This window comes from Myotis nattereri (assembly GCF_964212035.1).
Source record: "Myotis nattereri genome assembly, chromosome: 2".
NCBI lineage: Eukaryota > Metazoa > Chordata > Mammalia > Chiroptera > Vespertilionidae > Myotis > Myotis nattereri.
Window position 1 is genome coordinate 186721541 of NC_138076.1, and position 19929 is coordinate 186741469.

The window sequence follows — 19929 nt, forward strand, 5'->3', positions numbered from 1 at the left end:
TATGCCCTGACCTGGAATTGAACCATGACTTCCCGATTTATAGGTCTATGCTCAATCACTGGGTCAAGCTGCCAGGTTTGTTTTTGACTTAAGATATGATAACTATTTTAGAATATAAATACTCTGCCTAAGATTTTATATATTGTAAGAAACAGTTTGGAAATCACAGTAAACATTAGCTTTGGAGACAGAGTGGGTTGTTATGCCATTTATTGATTGTGGATTTGGGGGCAAGTTAATTAATCTTCGTAAACATCAATATGCTGATCTGTAAAATGGAGATGACAATACCTGCTATATATTTTTGTTGTTAAGTTGAGATAAGATGATATATTTGGGGGTTATACTAAGATTATTAAAATATAATAGGTGGTCAAAAATCTATGTCACATATTATTAAACAATATAGTTTCTGTCTGTATATTTACAGTACAATAATGAAATATACAATTGATTATAGTATAATGGCACACTTTAATACAATATATAAAGAATGCTACAGGCACTAGAAAATGGTAAATAAATATTTTTTATGAAAATTATATAAAAATAATTTTGGGTTGAAGTAACTACTAGGGAAATCAAATAAATTCTCCCAGAAAATAGAACACTTGTGTGGTCTTGAAGGAAGAGAAGAAAAATATATCAAAGTACTTATTCCAACACTAATTATCTTTAATTTATTTTGATTTTTTCTTTGAAATTGACTTTAGAATTAGATTATTCTCTTAAATAACTTAAATGATGGAACATAGCTATCATATGAAAATGAATCTGATTTTTGAAATAACCAGTTAATAAGTTTTGATTAGTTAAGAAGACTAATTTTGGTAATTGAACTTGATAACATTTTTGAGGAGTCACTTATTACACAAAATTCATTCATTTGCCCAGCAACACTTACTGGCCTCTTATTCTGTCTGGTGCTGTTAAAGATACAATAACAAATTTTAAAATAAAATTGAAAAAACAAAAGTAAAAAAGGTCTTTTTATTATTTAGCAGAAACAAACAGCTATATAGACAAATACAGTTAGTAGAGGACCATAAAGGAGTAGTTTGAGGTTTGACTAATTGACAAATAAAAAAGGTGGCCACTTTTTTGAATAATACAGGAAAGGGTTTATAGAGAAGGTAGAAAAGTGTCTTGAAAGACAATTAGGTGTTCTCAAGGACAGTGGGGGCAAATGAAGGACCCTTAGCAGAGGTGAAATTCCTCAGTTCATATTTAGGGTAAGTAGATCAAATACAGAGAGTGGCTGGGTTATAGGGGCAAGAGTAGAGCTAACTCCAGAGATAAAGATTCAGAGATAGGCAGGGCAAAACCACAGAGGGCCTGGTGTGCTAGGCTAAATGACTTGTACTTTACCTTATGGGAACTGGAAATTACTAAAGAATGTTACAAGCAGAAGTGACTATGCAATGGAATAGGATTTTATAATTGAAGGTCAGGTATTTGATCCAAGTAATTAAGAACTTAACCAAAGCAGGCGAGACAAGGGTATCACAGTCCTAGAATAAGGAAGATTTGCTTTGGGATTGAACAACCATGGAGTGTGTAGGAATTGAAGATCACATGCTATGTCTCAGGACATGTCTCCATTGGTTGAGATAACACTAAGAGTGAGATAAATGGTGTCATCTAATGGCATCATAGGACTTGTGTCAATAGAAATTGTGTCAATTATCATTAGGAAAGTACAGTTTTGGGAATCAAATGATCTCCCAAGAAAGCCAGACCTTCGGAAAGGTTGGATGGAGAGTGAACTGAGGCATTTTTTTTCTACTTGAGATGGGAAGAAAACTGACTCTCAATGAGCAATGGGTACCTGGAAAATGACTGAAAGATAAAGGATTAGTATAATAGGAACAGCAGGAAAAAGAACCAGTAACCATGAAAAGAGTCATAGATGGCAGTTTATGAGTCGCCTGAGATTCTAATTAAAATGAGGGCTTGAGCTGAGGGAAACAGAGGAGAGGAGGCAGGCCAGGATAACGTCAAGAAGGTACTTTTCCTTATTGATATAATCAAGTTCTATAAAATAGGGAAGTAGGAGCCAGCCACCCCAAGTTAGATGGCAGTCTACACAATGCACAGATAACTACTGTCAAAATACTTGATTGTTTAAACAAATTTGTACCAATTGGCTTTGTGGGGAAATGGAGATTACATCTGTTATTTGGTAATTTCTTCCTTCTTATTATATCTGGAATCTACCTCCCTCCATCTCCTCATAGAAGGTATTTCTTTTATCCACAGTCTGTGAATGATTAATAATTCTCCCTTTTTCAATTTCCTTCTTTGATCAGTTAGATAATGTGGATTGGACACTTGTCTAGGTTTTTAAATGGACTTTTAATCCGTTGAGTTGAATAATCAGTTATCTATTAGCCCTAGTATATTTATCACATCACCAAATTAAATCAACTGGCAACATTTTTTTTAAATCACATGCTTCACTTAAACAAACAAACCTCTGATCTTTATTAGAAAAATAATCCTGCCAGAGAAAAGATTAAACTTACGTTTCATTCCAGTTGACCAAGAAAAAGAACAATTTTTTGACTGGAATATTTTTGTAGTTTCTCACTTGGAACAGCTTCTTTCCAGCATAAGTAAGCCAACAGGAAAAAGAAAATGCTTTATAGCTAAAAAGAAACAACATTGATACAATAAGCTGAATATTATCCAGAAACAAATTTTCTATATGTGTCAATTATTATAATAGTTAAACTTCAAATGATAAAGTGCTGTTTGCTTATATAAAGTTTGATTTAAAAACGACTTTAAGAATTTATGTTGGGTGATGTCAGCAAGATGGCAGAATAGGAAGCCCAGCTCCACCTTCCCGCATGGAAACACCGATTCAATAGTAATACATGGATCTATTCCCTTTGTGAACAATCCAGAAAAAAAGTTAAGAGGCTCCTGCACCACAGGCAAGTTCAAAACCACATAGAAATCAGTAAGAAAATCCATGGTATTTATTTTCCAGAGCCCCTCATCCAAGCAAATGAGAAGGAAGCTCCCACCTGCCGGCCTTCCTTTGGGGTGGGAAAGAGAAGACTGCAACATATATCAGCACTCAGACATTTTAGGAATCTACCCAAGTGACTGGTTACTATTTGAGTGCTGAATAGGAGTGGGTGCCAGTTTGGGGCCTCTGAGAACAAACACCTGTGAATAACCAGTTGGTCAAGCAAGAGGAAAGCGACCGGCCAATGGAAAAGAGAGATCTCATAAGCTTATCAGCAGACTTCTCTGCAGAAACCTTGCAGGTCAAAAGGGAGTGGGATGATATATTCCAAGCTCTCAAAGAAAAAATGTCAATCAAGAATATTTTATCTGGCAAAACTCTTTTCTTAACAACTTTAATTGATTTAATCAGCATGATCATATAGATTTAACATAAGGACTTTTTAAAAAATATTACTCTATGTTATTCAAGAAAATGCTACATGATAGAATCAACTTAAATTCTGGTGATGCTCCATGAATAATTGTGGTTAATTTCTACTGTAGCTGAAGTAACTTTGGCTAATTTCCACATTATCAAGATACTAATCTCACAAACTGTCACAATTTGATGGGGATCAAAGTGAATTTTTTTTCTATTTTTAGTTAATCTCCATCTTCCTGTATGTGTGTGATCTCTCTCTCTCTCTCTCTCTCTCTCTCTCTCTCTCTCTCTCTCTCTCTCTCCTGTGAATTGGCATTAATCATTTAGATTCAAACATAAAAAAGAAAATTTTAAGATAGGATGAGCATTTTCCATTTCCATAACAATATATTGACCACATGCAGTTATTTTTAATACAGAGAATGGGAGCAGACTTGAGGGAAAAGGAATACTAATTAAGAAAAAAGGTTTAAAAAATGATTTTAAGAATAATCATAGATATATTCCGATTACATTTCAAAATTTTATGAAATATTTGCCCTTGCAAATAAGAACAAGAAAAATGATGCTGTAATTAGAAGCTATGTAAATATTAATTAATACTTTTGTGAAAAATTCACCACCACTCACCCGTGTACCCAGGTCTCTGGAATGTTGTGAGCTGCATATACTGTGAAGCTAAGGTGGGGATGGAGCCCAGGATTCACACAGGAAACACTAACAGGTGTGTTTAGAGGCTGGAAATCTGTATAAAAGCTGTTGCAATAGACATCAATTAGCTGGTAAATGGATGTGGACAGTTCAGTTGTCACTTTTTCTATCCAGCCTAGGGGGAAAATGATAGAAGTCAGGTCATCTGTGAAGGCTCATATTTATCATTAGCTGTCTATTAGAACTCTGAGATTTTTTATAATAAAATTTAAGTAAAATTTAATTAAAATGACCCTCCTCCAACTGAAGCCAATTAGCCATCTGGCCCTCCATACGCAGCCTGGGTTAGATGCTAATAGTATTGATAATCAATGAGCTTTCATATCTTCAGCTGCAGAAATTTTAGAAGCACAGCCGTTAACACAAATCAGAGTTTTTAATTATTAATTTGGGATTCTTATCAACAGTAATTTGCAATCATGTTTGTTTTAAGTTATTGTTTGGAATTCGCAAAAAGCCGGGGGGGGGGGGGGGCATGTTTGCTACATGGCCTATAAGTTCTTCTAACAAATTTCTTCTAAAAGTTACTCATAATAAATTTGATTATGCTATGGCATTTACCATTCAAGAAACACTAATCATATAGCATACCTAGTCCTCCTATGAATAGAGAATGGTATAAGTACATGGCTGGAATATGAAATAAGCTTGAAATGAAAGATTGATGATGTTTACTACATTTAATCAAAATCAAAATAAAGTTTTACTGGGCTTTTATCACTGATCATCTATTGATTTTTCCTAAAAGTGACCTGAAGTGTCATGAAGGAAGAAAAATAGAAAAAATAAAAGACTAAGCACAGGGGCTAACAGTTAGGTGATGGCAGGTGAAAAGAGTCACCTAATTAAGGAATGCACGGTAAGCTTTCCTGAGAATGATTTTCTTTCTCCTGATAAACTCTCTTTGCTGGAAAAATTCCTGCCTGAGAGGAAGGAAGCAAGAGAGTCTGATGAAATGTACTGGGTATAACTGGTGGCCTTCAAGCCAAGACAGGGAAGATGGCACCATCACATTGGAGAAGCTTGTGAGGATGGGGAAAAGCATCCTAGTGTTCGGTGCCAACCTTTCAATGGGCCAGGGACTAGCATTCACTGCTGGCATTTCACAGGCAGCAATGAATGGCTGCAGGATTAGCGTCTTTACTATACTCACTACTTGCAATTATTTTGTTTTATTTTTTCAACTATAGTCGTATTTTAAAAATTAAATGAAGAAGCTGCCGAAACTGGTTTGGCTCAGTGGATAGAGCGTCGGCCTGTGGACTGAAGGGTCCCGGGTTCGATTCCGGTCAAGGGCATGTACTTGGGTTGCGGGCACGTCCCCAGTGGGGGATGTGCGGGAGGCAGCTGATCGATGTTTCTCTCTCATCGATGTTTCTAACTCTCTGTCTCTCTCCCTTCCTCTCTGTGGAAAATCAATAAAATATAAAAAAAATTAAATGAAGAATAAACTCCCATGTAAAAGCTCAAAAATTATTTTTTATCGAGATGAAAACAATCTTCGACGAATAATCAAGTGACAAAAGGGATTTAAGAAACGAAAAGAATGTATGAAGTGAAATGTTAAGAATGAAATGTCTGGTTTCCTCTCCCTCCTCCTTGATGAACAAAGTAGGGACACTGTCCCCTTGCCTGGTGCGACAGAATCTAGAAGAGGGTAGGAGTCACATGGCTAGCTTGGTCAGGACCAAAGACCGCTCAGGGGGGATCTGCCCCTGATCTCATCTGTCAGGCCTCCACCAGTCCTTGAATCAGGCCTTCTTAACTCTCACAGTCTCGTCCTGGTAGATGGGAGTATGGCAGGACATCATGCAAAAAAAATCAGTCTGATCTCATCTGAATGTTTCCTTTTTCCATCCAGGGTCAGATAAGTATCGAAACGCTGCATTTTAGATGTTTCTTTTCTGCCAGCACCTGCTGACGAAATGAGATGTAATTACAGCAGGGCCCGTGGAAGGAAGACGAAGGGCAGGACCATTCTAGCGGGAGGAGCAGGGCATCTTGCCAGACACCGCCAGCACGTGTCCCTGAGGGACCTGCGCGCTCCTAAGCCTTCAGGTAGGCGACGCCGCCAAAATCGAGGGAGAGGCGGAGCCAACCTTCTTACGGGAACTGGTGCAGCACGATGTAGTTAGTGATGAGGTTGATGTGGCAGATGAAGACACTGTAACCATCCTCCTGCGGCTCATGACCCCTTGTGGGGTGGTGGTGGTGGTGGTGGGGGTGGGGGGTGGCGGGGATGTGGTTCCGAAATTCAGTCCCGATCTGGGCGCCTCTTGGTACCACTGCACAGCCTCCAGCTTCCATTCAGACCCGGGACGGTGGCATCGAGACGGGTGCTTTCCCTCCACCGCCTGGCAGGTGTTTGCTGATGATGTGGTTGGTTTCTGTGGATCCCGACATGGAGGAAGGAATGATTTTATTAAACGTCAATCCCAAGTTTACAAGTTGGAGACTCGGTGGGTCAGAGTGCAGTCCTCTCCCAGTAAAGTGTCCAAGTGGGAGTGGGAGTGCCTGATGGGGAAGATGGGCTGCGTGGCCTTGCTTTGCCGTGGTCCAGCCTGGATACCAGGTCTTATCCAGATTCCAGGGGTTGGGCAGGGATGGTGGTCAGCAAACACCCTTGTGGACTGCAGTGTCCCAATGCACAGGCATTTGGATACTCAGAAGGGAGGTCAGCTTCAGCGTGGACTTCTTCCTGCATCCTGGCCCTCGGTAGCTCTGTCCATAACTAAACGTTTTATGTTGTTCAATAGGTGCTGTTACTCACTTGGTTATTTGTAATTTCATAGGAAATTTATTAGATGCCCACATTTTACTTATTTGCTGTAGTTTTAAAATTGTGCCCTTTATTGAAACACCCAGAGAGGACAAGCTCAGTGATAGAGAGCTAATTAAAATTCTCTGAGAAATCAGCAGTAGCAATTAATGAGACAGAGCAATACAGCAGCATAAAATAGTCCTAAAAGGAGCATCATCGCACTCAGGAGACCAACCAACAGGGATTCTAGTGAACAATAGGCAGTAGAGAATCACACATTCATAGAAACATCTTGTTTCCTGGTCCCCAACTTGTACTGTTGGTACTCTGAAGCAGAAGCACAGACTTCTTGTTAATAACCCCCAAAGTTGTGCAAATGAACACACACACAAAACAGATCGTAAGGTGAGGTCAGAGATCTCATGAACTCAAGACCCAGCATCTATTTTGGGGACTCATAATTATTTCAATAATTTCTCAAACTCTACTCTTTACTTTTTTGGGCATATATACAGACTTTGATTATCATTTGCTTCTTCCAGGCAGTACAGAGATGTGTGTCTATGCATTATGCTTTACTTCCAAATGCATTTCATGAAGAATGCATTTCAAAGATCATTAGAAATGTATTAAGCACCAAAGTTACCTGGCTTGATGGTGAAAGATGGAGGAATGTTTATTGCCTCTGATTTTGCTTTGGAAAAAATGTTCTAGTATAACAAAATAAAGAAACAATGACAATACTTATGCAAATTAAACACATTCATTGGAATCTATGATGAGTTAGCATAGAATATAAGTCTCTGGGAGCATTCCTGGGCAATTTTATGGGATCTCACATTCCAATCTCCGAGGAACATGAGTGAAGGGATTTTCTTCCAACATTCCTAATAGACAGGAAGAAAGGACAAGCTCCATGTTGGCATACTCCAAGCTTGTTCACTCCACATCCTATCACTTAGACTTTCTATTAATATTATTGTTCAGGAGGGCCACCCCACTGCCTTCGCTCCCTCTGTGGTGTTATGGAGTTTTATGAATGCCTGGCACAGGAATTTTTCCACTAGCACAGGTCTTTTTCTCCCTGCCCTCTTTCATCCCATTTTCCTCCGTGATGTGAAGTGGCAGTTCTTCAAATATAATTGAGTGTCTTCTTTTGAGTAGTGAGAATTAGAGTTGAAAGGATGTCACTTTGTACATAACTTCCTACTGACAATGATTAAGGGTATGGAGGACAGGTCACGGTTAATATTTGCATTTCACCATCACCTCTGAATCCTAAGGTGCTAGCTGAGCATATGTGAGTCAGTTTCCTTGTAGATACTGAGTGTTCATTTGCTAAATACTATCTGCCTGTGCGAACAAGAACAACCCTGGCCACATCCTGCACATTAAATACGATTACATCTTCAGTGCTTATAAGGAAAACTGTGGATCAAAGAGTTTAATTATCTAAGATCATAAAGTCAAAAAGTGGCAGAGTTGAAATGCAAAACCAGTTCTGCCTGATTCCAAACTCTTTCCTCTACTAGTATATCCTCTATTTTCTATGAAGGCAAAGTCGTCCTGTGGCTTGCAGTTCTATGGGCTTCTCAGAGCCTCTGGGAACAAACACTATATCACAGAACCAAATTCTCCGATTTTCATGATAGATTGGTCTTTCAAACAGAGCTTGATTTTAAATTTTAAATTAGTGAGTATGAAGAAAGACATCTGCTACTTTCCTGACATTCTTACATCAAAATAGAATTAGCTAGAGAACATTTTACAGTTTCTTAAAATGGTCATAAGGGTATTTTTCAGTATTCATTTCATTTTTATAGATCTCTTGTTTTTTCCTATATTAAAAGAGTCAGGTTAAAAGTTTAGAGAGTGTGGATAGCTATTCACTCTCTGACTAATAGCTTCATCAATAAAAATAGTTTTAGCAATGCATTTTTCCCTCAAAAAAAAACATTCATGTGTGTTTGTGTTACTATAATCTTTGGATGAAAAATTTTAAAACAATAATTTATTTTTGGTTCTATAACTTAAAAAAAGCGCATTTGGGTACATGCATGTTTTACCTTTTGCTGGAATCTCTGAATTTTGATGAAAACTCTAAAAAAGAAAAATAGGTGCAAAGCATACTTGTTATTCAGAAAACAAATTTACAAAACAGTTAAACTAATAATATCCAAAATCTAACCACTGAAATTTATCTGGAATGATAAAAAGACAAAGTGTTTCTTGGTGTCATATATAAGTGTTGCTTATTAAACAGGAAATCTAAATTATAATATTAACAAAAGCCTAAATCCTTGTAATGAACAATCTAGGTTACTTGAGTTTTTAAAGAGAAATTTCTAGAATAGGTTCAACCTTTTTAGTATGATTAGAACAGTTTCCATTGCCTATGCTCAACTCCCCTCCACAACAGTGACTAATCTTTTGATATAAGTGCATTTCTAATTCTCTCTGTTTAGTGCATTCAATTCTCATTATTAACAGTCATTCAGATGCAAGTGTTGGGCTGCACCAAAAGAGGGCTGAATGGAAATGCACAAAATCATATAAATTCGCTGTGTAGTTTCATTTCTTTATTTTTTTTAGGATATTAAAAATTGATAGTAAAAAACGAGATCATATCTTTAAAAAAACTATCTGAAATTATTAAATTATTTATTTTGTTGTCATTTATGTTTACATTCATTATTATGGTGGTTTTGTTTATTTCTCTATTTATTGGTTTGTTATTTTTGTTGGAGGCCTAGATTATTTTAGTGGTTTATGATTTGTTGGTTATAACTTCATTATCATGAACTATATAAGGTGATTCACAGATTCACTGAAAATAAGGTTTCCAATCCAAAAGCAAATTCATTTTTTAATAAGGTCTATATTAAATGAAAGTAAATTTTTAAAATGTTGCTTTGACAAGTTTGCTTTTAAGTAAATTCAATGAATGAAAAGCCTGATTTCTCAACCAAATAAATTATGGAATAATTGTTTTCCTATATCAAGAAACTTGCTACAGGATTCCTATAGAGAGAAAACACTCCTATCATGTTTAAAATGTAATTAAGTTTATGTACCACTCATTTAAAAGCATTAAACACATGAACCTTTTCAGAAGCATTTCTCTTGGGTAAAATATTTCATGTGAGCATAGTTCATTAGTCTTAACAATTCCACATAAGATCTTTATCCCATTCCTGTGTGTGAGAGTATTGAAGATGTTAGCCTGACTTAACTAGAATTCAATTTATTCAGAAATAAAAACTTGTATTTTAAAATCACCATGACATCCACCTACAGAACAATGTGCAAGACCATATTTTTCACTTTATGGTTCATTTATTATATGAGCATTTTGTGAAAATATATTACGTGGGATTCTGGAATATAATTTTGACAGATGGAAAATTGTTTCCAGTGCTGAGTGGGAGCGTGAACTAGAGTACACCTGCCTTTGTGATATGATTCTTCATCCTGCCCAAACTCACATTTAATAAATACCTAATTACTTCCCTGAGTGACAGGAAAATAGTCTCTTGCAAGTTGACCAAAAAGTGTAGCCACGAGAAAAGAAAGCTTCTCAAGTTTGACTTAGTTGGCAGAACTCTCATCTGCGTCAGTATTTCCTTAATCTTGGCTCATGGTGGCTGGATAGACTGACTGCTTTGGCATTGTAAACTGCAGTTGGTTAACACACACATTCTGTAAAACTGTGCTTACTGTTTGTGCCAATATTCTTATGTAGGTGGGTTCATAGTTAAGGTAGACTGGGAAAAGAGATGAACAAAAAATCTGAATGAAGGTGATATAGAATAAGGAGACTTTTAGAGTGTGCCTAAAGTAAGTAGAATCTGTTTATGGGGGGTATCAAACTGTTGATGTTGGTCAGTGACATATTTGAAATAAAACTGTTGTCAACTCTTTTCTTCATTACTATGCATGAGTAATAATATATAATTTAGTGCTCAGAAAGTACATAAGAAATGTGAAATGTGAATGAGCTTTCCTTGAGAATTATAGTTGTTTATAGTTTTCCTAGGAAATACTCAATTTTTCCTTGAAGGATAATTTTGGTTTCAGATATATTGAGAGTTTGATATTTCAGAGAAAATTGTCATTTGTAGTGTTTAGGAAGTTTCAGAAAATGAATGTTTTAAAGGTAAAGCTTTTTATCTAGTAATACTGTAACATCATTTGAAATGCTTCCTGCTAAAATTAGATTTTCCTCATTCTTCGACCAGTTGTTCATTTCAGCTGATTTACTGAGAGCTGGACATCAAAATGGATGAACAACCAAGTGGTCTTAACAGATGGGAAGACACGTGTTCACATTCATGCATCTGGTCTCCTCCTCTGGCAGAGGCTCACACTTGTCATGAGGCTGGCTGTAATCGATGGCCCTGAGGTAATGGGGAGTTAAGTGGTGCTTGTGTGAATGAACACCATCTTGGCCACATGGGGAAGATTCTCAGAAACTTCCACCAGCACCGTCCCTGCTACCTCCAGTAATAATAATGACACTCATTCAAGACACTATCTTCTGGATGATTATTTTACATTAATTATTAACGTTATTTCTAATACTTAGATAATATCATAACAAATTATTAACATTATTTTTAATATTCACAAGAACTCTACAAATTCTGTTTTATTTTTCTGTTTTAGAGATGATTAAAACTAAACATCAGACAAATGAATGAATTTTCCACAGGATATTCAGCTACAAGGTGTTAGATCTTGAATTCAAGTCATGTTTGTATAACACTAAGATCTTTGTATTTGGTTATCCATTTTAGGTGTTCAAAATGTCCCCAAAACATGATAGTTTAAGAGAAACTAATTGTTTGTTGAAAGTATATTTTCACTACCTTGTTATCCTGATTAACTTTGGCTATTATTGGAAACTTCTTTTAACATTATATAATTCCTAAGTTTTTAGTTTATCAAAGTAATTATTTTCAAAACATATTGGTGATAGGTTTTTTAAGATTATTGTATAATTTTCCCACTCTGACACAGAATAGAAAAATATGACCAGATTATATGTACTCACATCAGATTTCTTACCTTGCTATCATTTGTGAAAACCATGAATCTTAATATCTACACACAAACAATTTTGGAGACTAGGAAATACTCAATTTCTCCTTGAAGGATAATTTTGGCTTCATTTTCTTCTATAATTGGAAAGTGTAAGAGTAGATATTTCCAAACTAAGAAACATTTAAGGAAATAAGTACATGTCTATCTGAGACATTGAAGTTTGGGATTTATTGATTATAGTGTTTAAATTTTGATTTCTTCATTGCTTTGTGTTTTTAGTTTTTGAAAAACGTTTATCTTGGAAATCTTATGGTCATCATTTTTCGTGTACATGCATGCAAATAAGGTACGTAGATGTATATATTCATTACTACTAGCTAATAACAAAAATCTTCTACTTAAAATAAAACATAGAAAGTTCAACTTAAAGACATTACTGATTTTTTTCACAGTTTACCTATTTGAAACAATAAGCACAATTATTTTTATATATTAATAGAATTGCCCACTTTCTAAATCAATGTTTGAAATTTCAAGGCTGGCTTATTTAATGTAATACAATCCGTGCTGCTCCTTCCCATGCAATTAAGGATGCAAGTACAGCGGGGCCTTGACTTACGAGTTTAAGAGTTTAATTCGTTCCGTGACGGAGCTCGTAACTCAAATTACTCGTATGTCAAATCAAAAAGTGAACGAGTGAGACACGTGATGCTGGACTGATGTTGTGGCATTCACTGTGATGTTCGCTGCGCCAACTAGCGGTGGGGCATCTGAAGCTGGCTCATAACCCGAATTTTAGCTCGCAACTCAACGCAAAAAATCGGCCAAAAGATGGCTCATATCTCAAAAAACTCGTTAGTCGGAACACTCGTAAGTCAAGGCCCCACTGTAATCTTTCTCTTAAGAAGTTTCCCGTACACTGAAATGTGTATAGAGGCCTGGGTTCAAATCCCTATCAATGATCTATACACAAGCCGTGTAGGCTTTTCATTTTAATAATGAAATGAGCATTAAAATACCTACTCTGCAGCATTGCTATGAGGAAGAACTGCAATAAAATAAAACCTAAGTTAAATAATATTTTAGAGAAACTATTTTATTATTGCAATGTACAATCAGGGACTTGTTATTATTATTTTTATTATCATAATCATCACACTCAGCATTATCTTTCTGCTTAATCCCTTGCTAAACTAATAGGAAGATTGAATTCATCAAACCAGATTTCCTATTCTTTTTCTTGGGTAATAATCACACATCAGATTTTTGAGCTTAAAAAAGAAAATCATGTAATATTAATTTTTTTAACTGAAAAAAGCCAGGAAATCATTGCAGGTTGTCGGATCATAGAAGCAATGTGCATTGCAAATTCAGCAAAACATGTCACAAAACGGACATCTTTTCTACATAAGTGCTTAACCATGCATTCATGGACACTCATGCCTGTATATACTGGTGCATGTGAGAGCCATTAACAGTCTGTACAAACACTGGCCTGTAAATATTATCACATAAGCATATTCATCTAGATCTAGATAGATTGTAGGATTGATTTCAGTCTCACTTGGAAGTTATATTGTTACTACAAACTTCAAAGGTGTAAGAGATTTCTTTTAATTTAATTAAATCCCTTTGTATAATAGAGTTTTTTTGATGGTTCCCAAATGATGGAAATATACTTGCGCGCGCGCACACACACACACACACACACACACACACAGATAGTCCAGTCTTTCACTCTCCTTAATTATTGAACTCAGGTTTAAAATAATTGCTGTGTAATAGATGAATATATTTACCTCTGATTTTCTCTGAAGAATTAGATTTAGTTTATTTACGGCATCTGTAATTTGCTTGGTCTCCACACATCCCAGAACACTGCATATATTTTTAACTTCTTCAATAATACTTTCCACATTTTGCTGTAGGTGAAAAGAGTCGTATCTTATAGTTTATTGAAATTGAGAGGACACTGATTTATCTTTACACTACTTCTCTTTTCATGAAGAGGACATAGAATAAAATACGGTTGCTCCTATGCACAGAGAAGATTTTCAAGACTGGTTATCCTATGGCCTGAGCTACAATTTTCATTGAGCAAATGCTCAAAAGTAGGACTATTAAGATTATATGTATCATCTCTAACTCTAGTTTAACATCTATATATATAAAAGGCTAAGCAACTGGCCGACTGGCCGACTGGCCAATAGGTATGATGTGCACTGACCACCAGGGGGCAGACGCTCAACGCAGAAGCTGATGAGTGACAACAACTTTGCAGAGTGTCCTCTCACACTCTGGGACCCCGTAGGGGACGTTGCAGAGCCAGTTTTGGCCTGATCCTCACAGGCCAGACCAAGGGACCCCAACTGCCAGAGGGGCCCTGCTCACTCCACCGACGCCCTTCGAGCCACGGCACCACCCCAGGTGTGGCTGGCCGGGGAGGGACCGTGGGAGGTTGGCTCCAGGGCATGTCCAGCCTGTCTTGCCCAGTCCTGCCCTGCCGGCCACCTTCTAATTAATTTCCTTTCAATGTGCACAAGTCTGTGCACCAGGCCTCTAGTTATCTTAAAGTTGGAGAGGGGGAGAGCGGGAGATGGCAAGGAGGAAGAGAAGAAGAGGAAGGGAAGGAGAGACAGAGTATGTTTGGTTTATGCAAAATCGTTTGAAAACAAGGCAACTGACAGCAGACCCATGAACAGTTTTGGAATGCATCTGTTTTGTAACCAGTGTACAGGAGGGAAAAATTATTAAAAATCATATTCAGTGTTCCGAACAAACTTGGGACAAAGAAGTTTGGTGCTGGATTGTTTGATAATCATCTATATAATAAAAGCCTAAGTGACCATTATGGTGGAATGACCAAAACGACTGGTCACTATGATGTGCACTGACCATCAGGGGGTAGATGCTCAATGCAGGAGCTGTCCCCTAGTGGTCAGTGCACTCCCACAGGGGCAGCGCTGCTCGGCCAGAAGCCGGGCTCAGGCTGGCAAGCGCAGCAGCAGTAGCGGGAGCCTCTCCTGCCTCCGCGGCAACGCTAAGGAGCAGTGAGCCCAGAGGTAAGGAGCAGCGAGCAGGCAGGCGACAAGTAGCAAGGGTATCCGACTGCGAGAAGGGGTCCTGGACTGCAAGAGAGGACAGGCCAGGCTGAGGGGCCCCCCTGACTCCAGTGCACGAATTTCATGCACCGGGCCTCTAGTTAGATTATACTATTCTTCAAACAATTGATGTTTCAAAAAATTACCAATGACAAATATAGTCTACAGTAGTGACAAACTCTTTGTAAAATCAAAATTGCTGGCTGCACTAAAGACAGTTATACACAGATTTTTATGGTCACACTTCTAGGAGCCTTTCATTAGTCTTTTTATTTCTCATTTTTCACATGTTCTTAAATTAACTTTCATTTTTTAAAAATCTGTTCTCTTTTGGTGTTATTCTTTCCTGTCTATTACCAGTAACAATGTTAAGAAATATTTTCTTCATTAATTCTGTGTTAATTCACCTTTCTCTCTATAATATTTTTATGTACTTTCTCTATATCATTAATGATGGTGGCTTTTTAAAACATGTCAACTTAGTCATCAGCATCACAGTAATTTCAATGGAGGATTAGGACAGTTTATTCAAAACAGGTGGGAAAATATTTTTCCTTTCTGTTTTCACACAGATATATGGATTCCCAACTCCCTTAAAAGATTTTAACTCTGATAATTCTGGATCATTCCCTTATCAAAACATTATCAATACATGTACACAAAATGGATATTATATTAAGAAATACCATTTTTGTTTATTTTGTGGAAAAACATTTTTTTACATGTTGCCAGTCTCCCTTATATATGACTTTATAAACACTGAAAATGAATGACAGATAACTAGGAAGAATCGCTACTTGATACTGTGAAAGACACAATCAGAATTCCAAAAATGTTAACATATTCAATGAATGAGCTTAAAGTAAGAAGATGTGATTTAATTGCGATACATTTTGTTGTTCACAGATTAAGAAAATACAACCACTCAATTATAACATGGGAAAGAATAACTTATGAGTAATTCACATGAAAAAAGCCAGCTGTTTTATTTATGTGTGACCTCACTATGAACCAGCATCCTGGCACAGGTGCCAAAGGATCTACTTCATTATTAACTTAGTCTTGCTTTGTGGGGAGAGGAAGAAAAAAAAAAGCAGTGTGCCTCTGAGAAAGAGGTAGACATGGCTGAGGATCCTTTGCTAATGAGAGAATAATAGAAACAAAAACCTTTTGTTCCTGGAAGGGGTAAGAGACTGTCTAGATTCCTGGATCCTACATGGATACCGATCAAAGATCAGGTACCACTGGAAGGAGGTGAGGAAAACTCTCCTATATAAGACTGCATATAAAAGGCACATGTGTGTGTGGCGAGGAGGAGGCAGGGATTCTCATAAAGTTCCAATTTTGAAGCTTAAGAATGCAGTCTGCCTAGGGTGGTGGTTGACCATTACAACAAAAAACTCCCTTTAACCTACTACAAAGAAAAGTGAGTCTATTTTTAATAGCAATAAACAAGAACAAAGTACGCTGGAGGAGAGACAAACATATTGAGGCTTAGGCAAACAGAGGCTGTTGAAAGCAAACTAATGTCATCCAAATAAATTTAATTTTAAATAAATAATAATAACATATTTATGTTAACAATCCTATCTAATAAAAGAGAAACATGGTAATTAGCCATAACTTCGCTACCCTTCCCATTGGCTAATCAGGGCGAGTTGCAAATTAACTGCCAACCAAGGTGGAGACCGGCAGCCAGGCTACTGTTCCGAACAGGAGGCTTGCTTGCTGCAGTGACGGAGAAAGCCAACATTCCCCGCCTGCCACTGCTGAGCTCTGAGCTTGCACTCTAAGAAACATTGTTACAAATATAGAAGCTAAACAAAACCCCAGAAACCTGCTTTCAGCCAGACGGGATCTCAGAGCTGGAGTCGCAACAAAGTTTCAAATACAGAAGGTAAACAAAGCACAGAAACCTGCTTTCAGCAGCCGAGGTCTCACAGCCAAAGCCGGCTCTCAGTTCCATAGAAGCTGACAGCCATAGAAGATAAATAAATCCAAGAATAAAATAAAAGGAAAAAAGGAGAGGTTTGGAGCTTCAATCACCTGCCAGCCTGAAAATGGCCCTCAGCCCCTCACCCAGACTGGCCAGGCACCCCAGTGGGGACCCCCACCCTGAAGGGGGTGTTACCAGCTGCAAACAGCCATCATCCCCTCACCCAGGCTGGCTAGGCATCCCAGTGGGAACCCCCACCCTGATCCAGGACACCCTTCAGGGCAAACCAGCCGGCCCCCACCCATGCACCAGGCCTCTATCCTATATAGTAAAAGGGTAAAATGCCTCCCAGCACTGGGATCAGTGGAGCAGTGAGGTCTCCTGGCCCCTGGAGCAGCGTGACAGGGGGTAGCTCCCAAACCCCCTGATCGCCCTGTGGCTCTGTGTGTGATGGGGGGCGGGGGGGGGGGGGGGCGGGGGCACAACCTCCCTATCCACCCTGCTCTGTTCATGAAAGGGGAAGGTGCCCCAACCCCCTATCGGCCCTGCTCTGTGTGTGATAGGGTACGGAGCCCCAACCCGCCCCCCCACCCCCATGGGATCTGCTCTGTGTGTGACAGGGTGGAGCCGCAACCTCCCCATCGGCCCTTCCCTGAGTGTGACAGGGGGGAGTGCCCCAACCCCCTGATCAGCCCTGCTCTGTGGGTGACAGGGGGCGGTGCCACAACCTCCCCATCAACCCTGCCTTGAGTGTGACAGATGGCGGCGCCCCAACCCCCTGATCGGCCAGCTCTGTATGTGACAGGGGTGGCACCACAACCCCCTGATCCACCCTGCTCTGTGCGTGACAGAGGGTGGTGCTGCAACCTCCCCATTGACCCTGCCTTGAGTGTGACAGGCGGCGGCGCCCCAACCCCCCAATTGGCCCTACCCTGAGCGTGACTGAGGGTGGCATCGCAACCTCCTGATCTGCCCTGCTCTGTGCGTGACAGGGGGCGGCGCCCCAACTCCCCAATCAGCCCTGCTCTGAGCCCGACCAGGAGCTGCGGGTCAAGAACCTAGGGATTGGGCCTGCCCTCTGCCACCTGGGAGTGAGCCTAAGCCAGTAGGTCGTTATCTCCCGAGGGGTCCCAGACTGTGAGAGGACACAAGTGGGGTTGAGGGATACCCCCTGCCCCGCCCCGCCAATGCACAAATTTTTGTGCACCGAGCCTCTAGTTTAATATAATAATAGAGGAATATGCAAATTAGTTGGGGTGCCATAACATCATGACCGATCTACAAGCGGCAGCAGGCAGCGGGCAGAGAGCTAGAGGAGGGCAGGGCAGTGGATGGAGAGCTACAGGAGGGCGGCAGGGCAACAAGCTATGAGCTGTGAGAGCTACCAGATGCTGTGGCCGGGGTGGCCAGCTGAGGCAAGCAACAGTGAGCTACTTGCCCATGGATTCATGTGCAGGGCTACCAGGAACATAAATAATAGAATATATAAATAGATTGAGGTTCACTTCTCTTGTTGAATACTATTATACAGCAATGAAAATAAACAAATCAAACCATATGGAACAAGGTGAATAAATCTCAAAAACAATATTGAGTGAAAAGATACATAGCTCAAAAAGTGTATATAGTTTGACTCCATTTAGGTAGACATTGAAAGGAAACTCAAAACCTTATATTGCTAATGGATGTACACTTTGGTGGTGAAATGGTAATTAAAAGCTACAGAATACTTTTCATGAAAGGGCAACTCTTATGCAGAGAAAAAGAGATACGAAATGGCACTCAGGCAAATCCTATGACACTGGCAATGTTTTGTTCCTAAACTTTTTTTTAAGATATGTTTTTATTGATTTCAGAGAGAGGAAGGGTAAGGAGAGAAACAGAAATGTCAATGATGAGAGAGAATCATTGATCAGTTGCCTCCAGCATGCCCCTCATTGGGGATAGAGCCCACAACTCAGGCATGTGCCCTGGCTGGAAATCAAAAGATGACCTCCCGGTTCATAGGTCAATTTTCAACCACTGAGCCACACTGGCCAGCTGTTCCTAAACTCAACGTTTAATAGAAGTGCCTGCTCTATTCTTCTTTGTTAGTCTGTATACATCTTATTATATGTCCTCTCTGTAGTACATAATTCACTGCACAAATTTCAAATCAAATGTCAGATCATGTTATTTCTTTGACAAAATCCTTCAATGCTCTCTTTCTCACTAAGAATACAAATTATGTTGGCTAGTGATTACCTTTCTTGTTGAAGATTTACTTTCAATTTTTCATTTTTTTTTTTCTTCAAGTCTGGAATGTTCAATGCATAAGAGGTTGGACTTTCAGTAGTTTCAATCTGCCCTTCGTTTCTACTAAGATAGGTTCCAATCCTGCAAAAGTGTTCTTTTGACTTTACCTCTTCCTCTTGTTGACTTCTCCTTTTGCAATGTTACAACCTGCCCTAGTTACCTATTTATTTTATCCTATTTTTAAATGATCTTTTTTTTGCTTCATTTTCACATTTTCTTATATTCTATGCAAATGCAAATGAGTTTTGCAACATTTTTCTTTTGAATCCTCTACAAAGGATACAGTCCTCTACACAGTGTTAAAAGTAATAAGGGGCATGTAGGAGGTAGCTGATCCATGATTCTCTCTCATCATTGATGTTTCTATCTCTTTCTCTCTCTCTCTCTCTCTCTCTCTCTCTCTCCCTTTCCCTTCCTCTCTGAAATCAATAAAAATATATATTAAAAAATTGTAACTCTAATAGTAATAAACTAACACTTGTACTTACCTTTCCTTGAATACTTTTTTAAAAAATATATTTTATTGATTTTACGAGAGGAAGGGAGAGGAATAGAGAGCTAGAAACATCGATGAGAGAGAAACATCGATCAGCTGCCTCCTGCACACCTCCTACTGGGGATGTGCCTGCAACCAAGGTACATGCCCTTGACCGGAATCGAACCTGGGACCCTTCAGTCCGCA

General features: G+C 38.7%; 1 protein-coding gene across 1 annotated transcript in view; it reads right to left on the minus strand.

Moving 5' to 3' along the window:
* PIK3C2G (phosphatidylinositol-4-phosphate 3-kinase catalytic subunit type 2 gamma) overlaps positions 1 to 19929 on the minus strand; it is a 283175-nt gene that overhangs the window by 200579 nt on the left and 62667 nt on the right. The window contains exons 9-12 of the mRNA XM_081084139.1: positions 13715 to 13837; positions 8939 to 8972; positions 4031 to 4226; positions 2526 to 2648 (exon numbers count right to left, since the gene is read on the minus strand). Coding sequence (XP_080940265.1) covers positions 2526 to 2648; positions 4031 to 4226; positions 8939 to 8972; positions 13715 to 13837 — 476 coding nt within the window. The remainder of the gene's footprint in view (positions 1 to 2525; positions 2649 to 4030; positions 4227 to 8938; positions 8973 to 13714; positions 13838 to 19929) is intronic.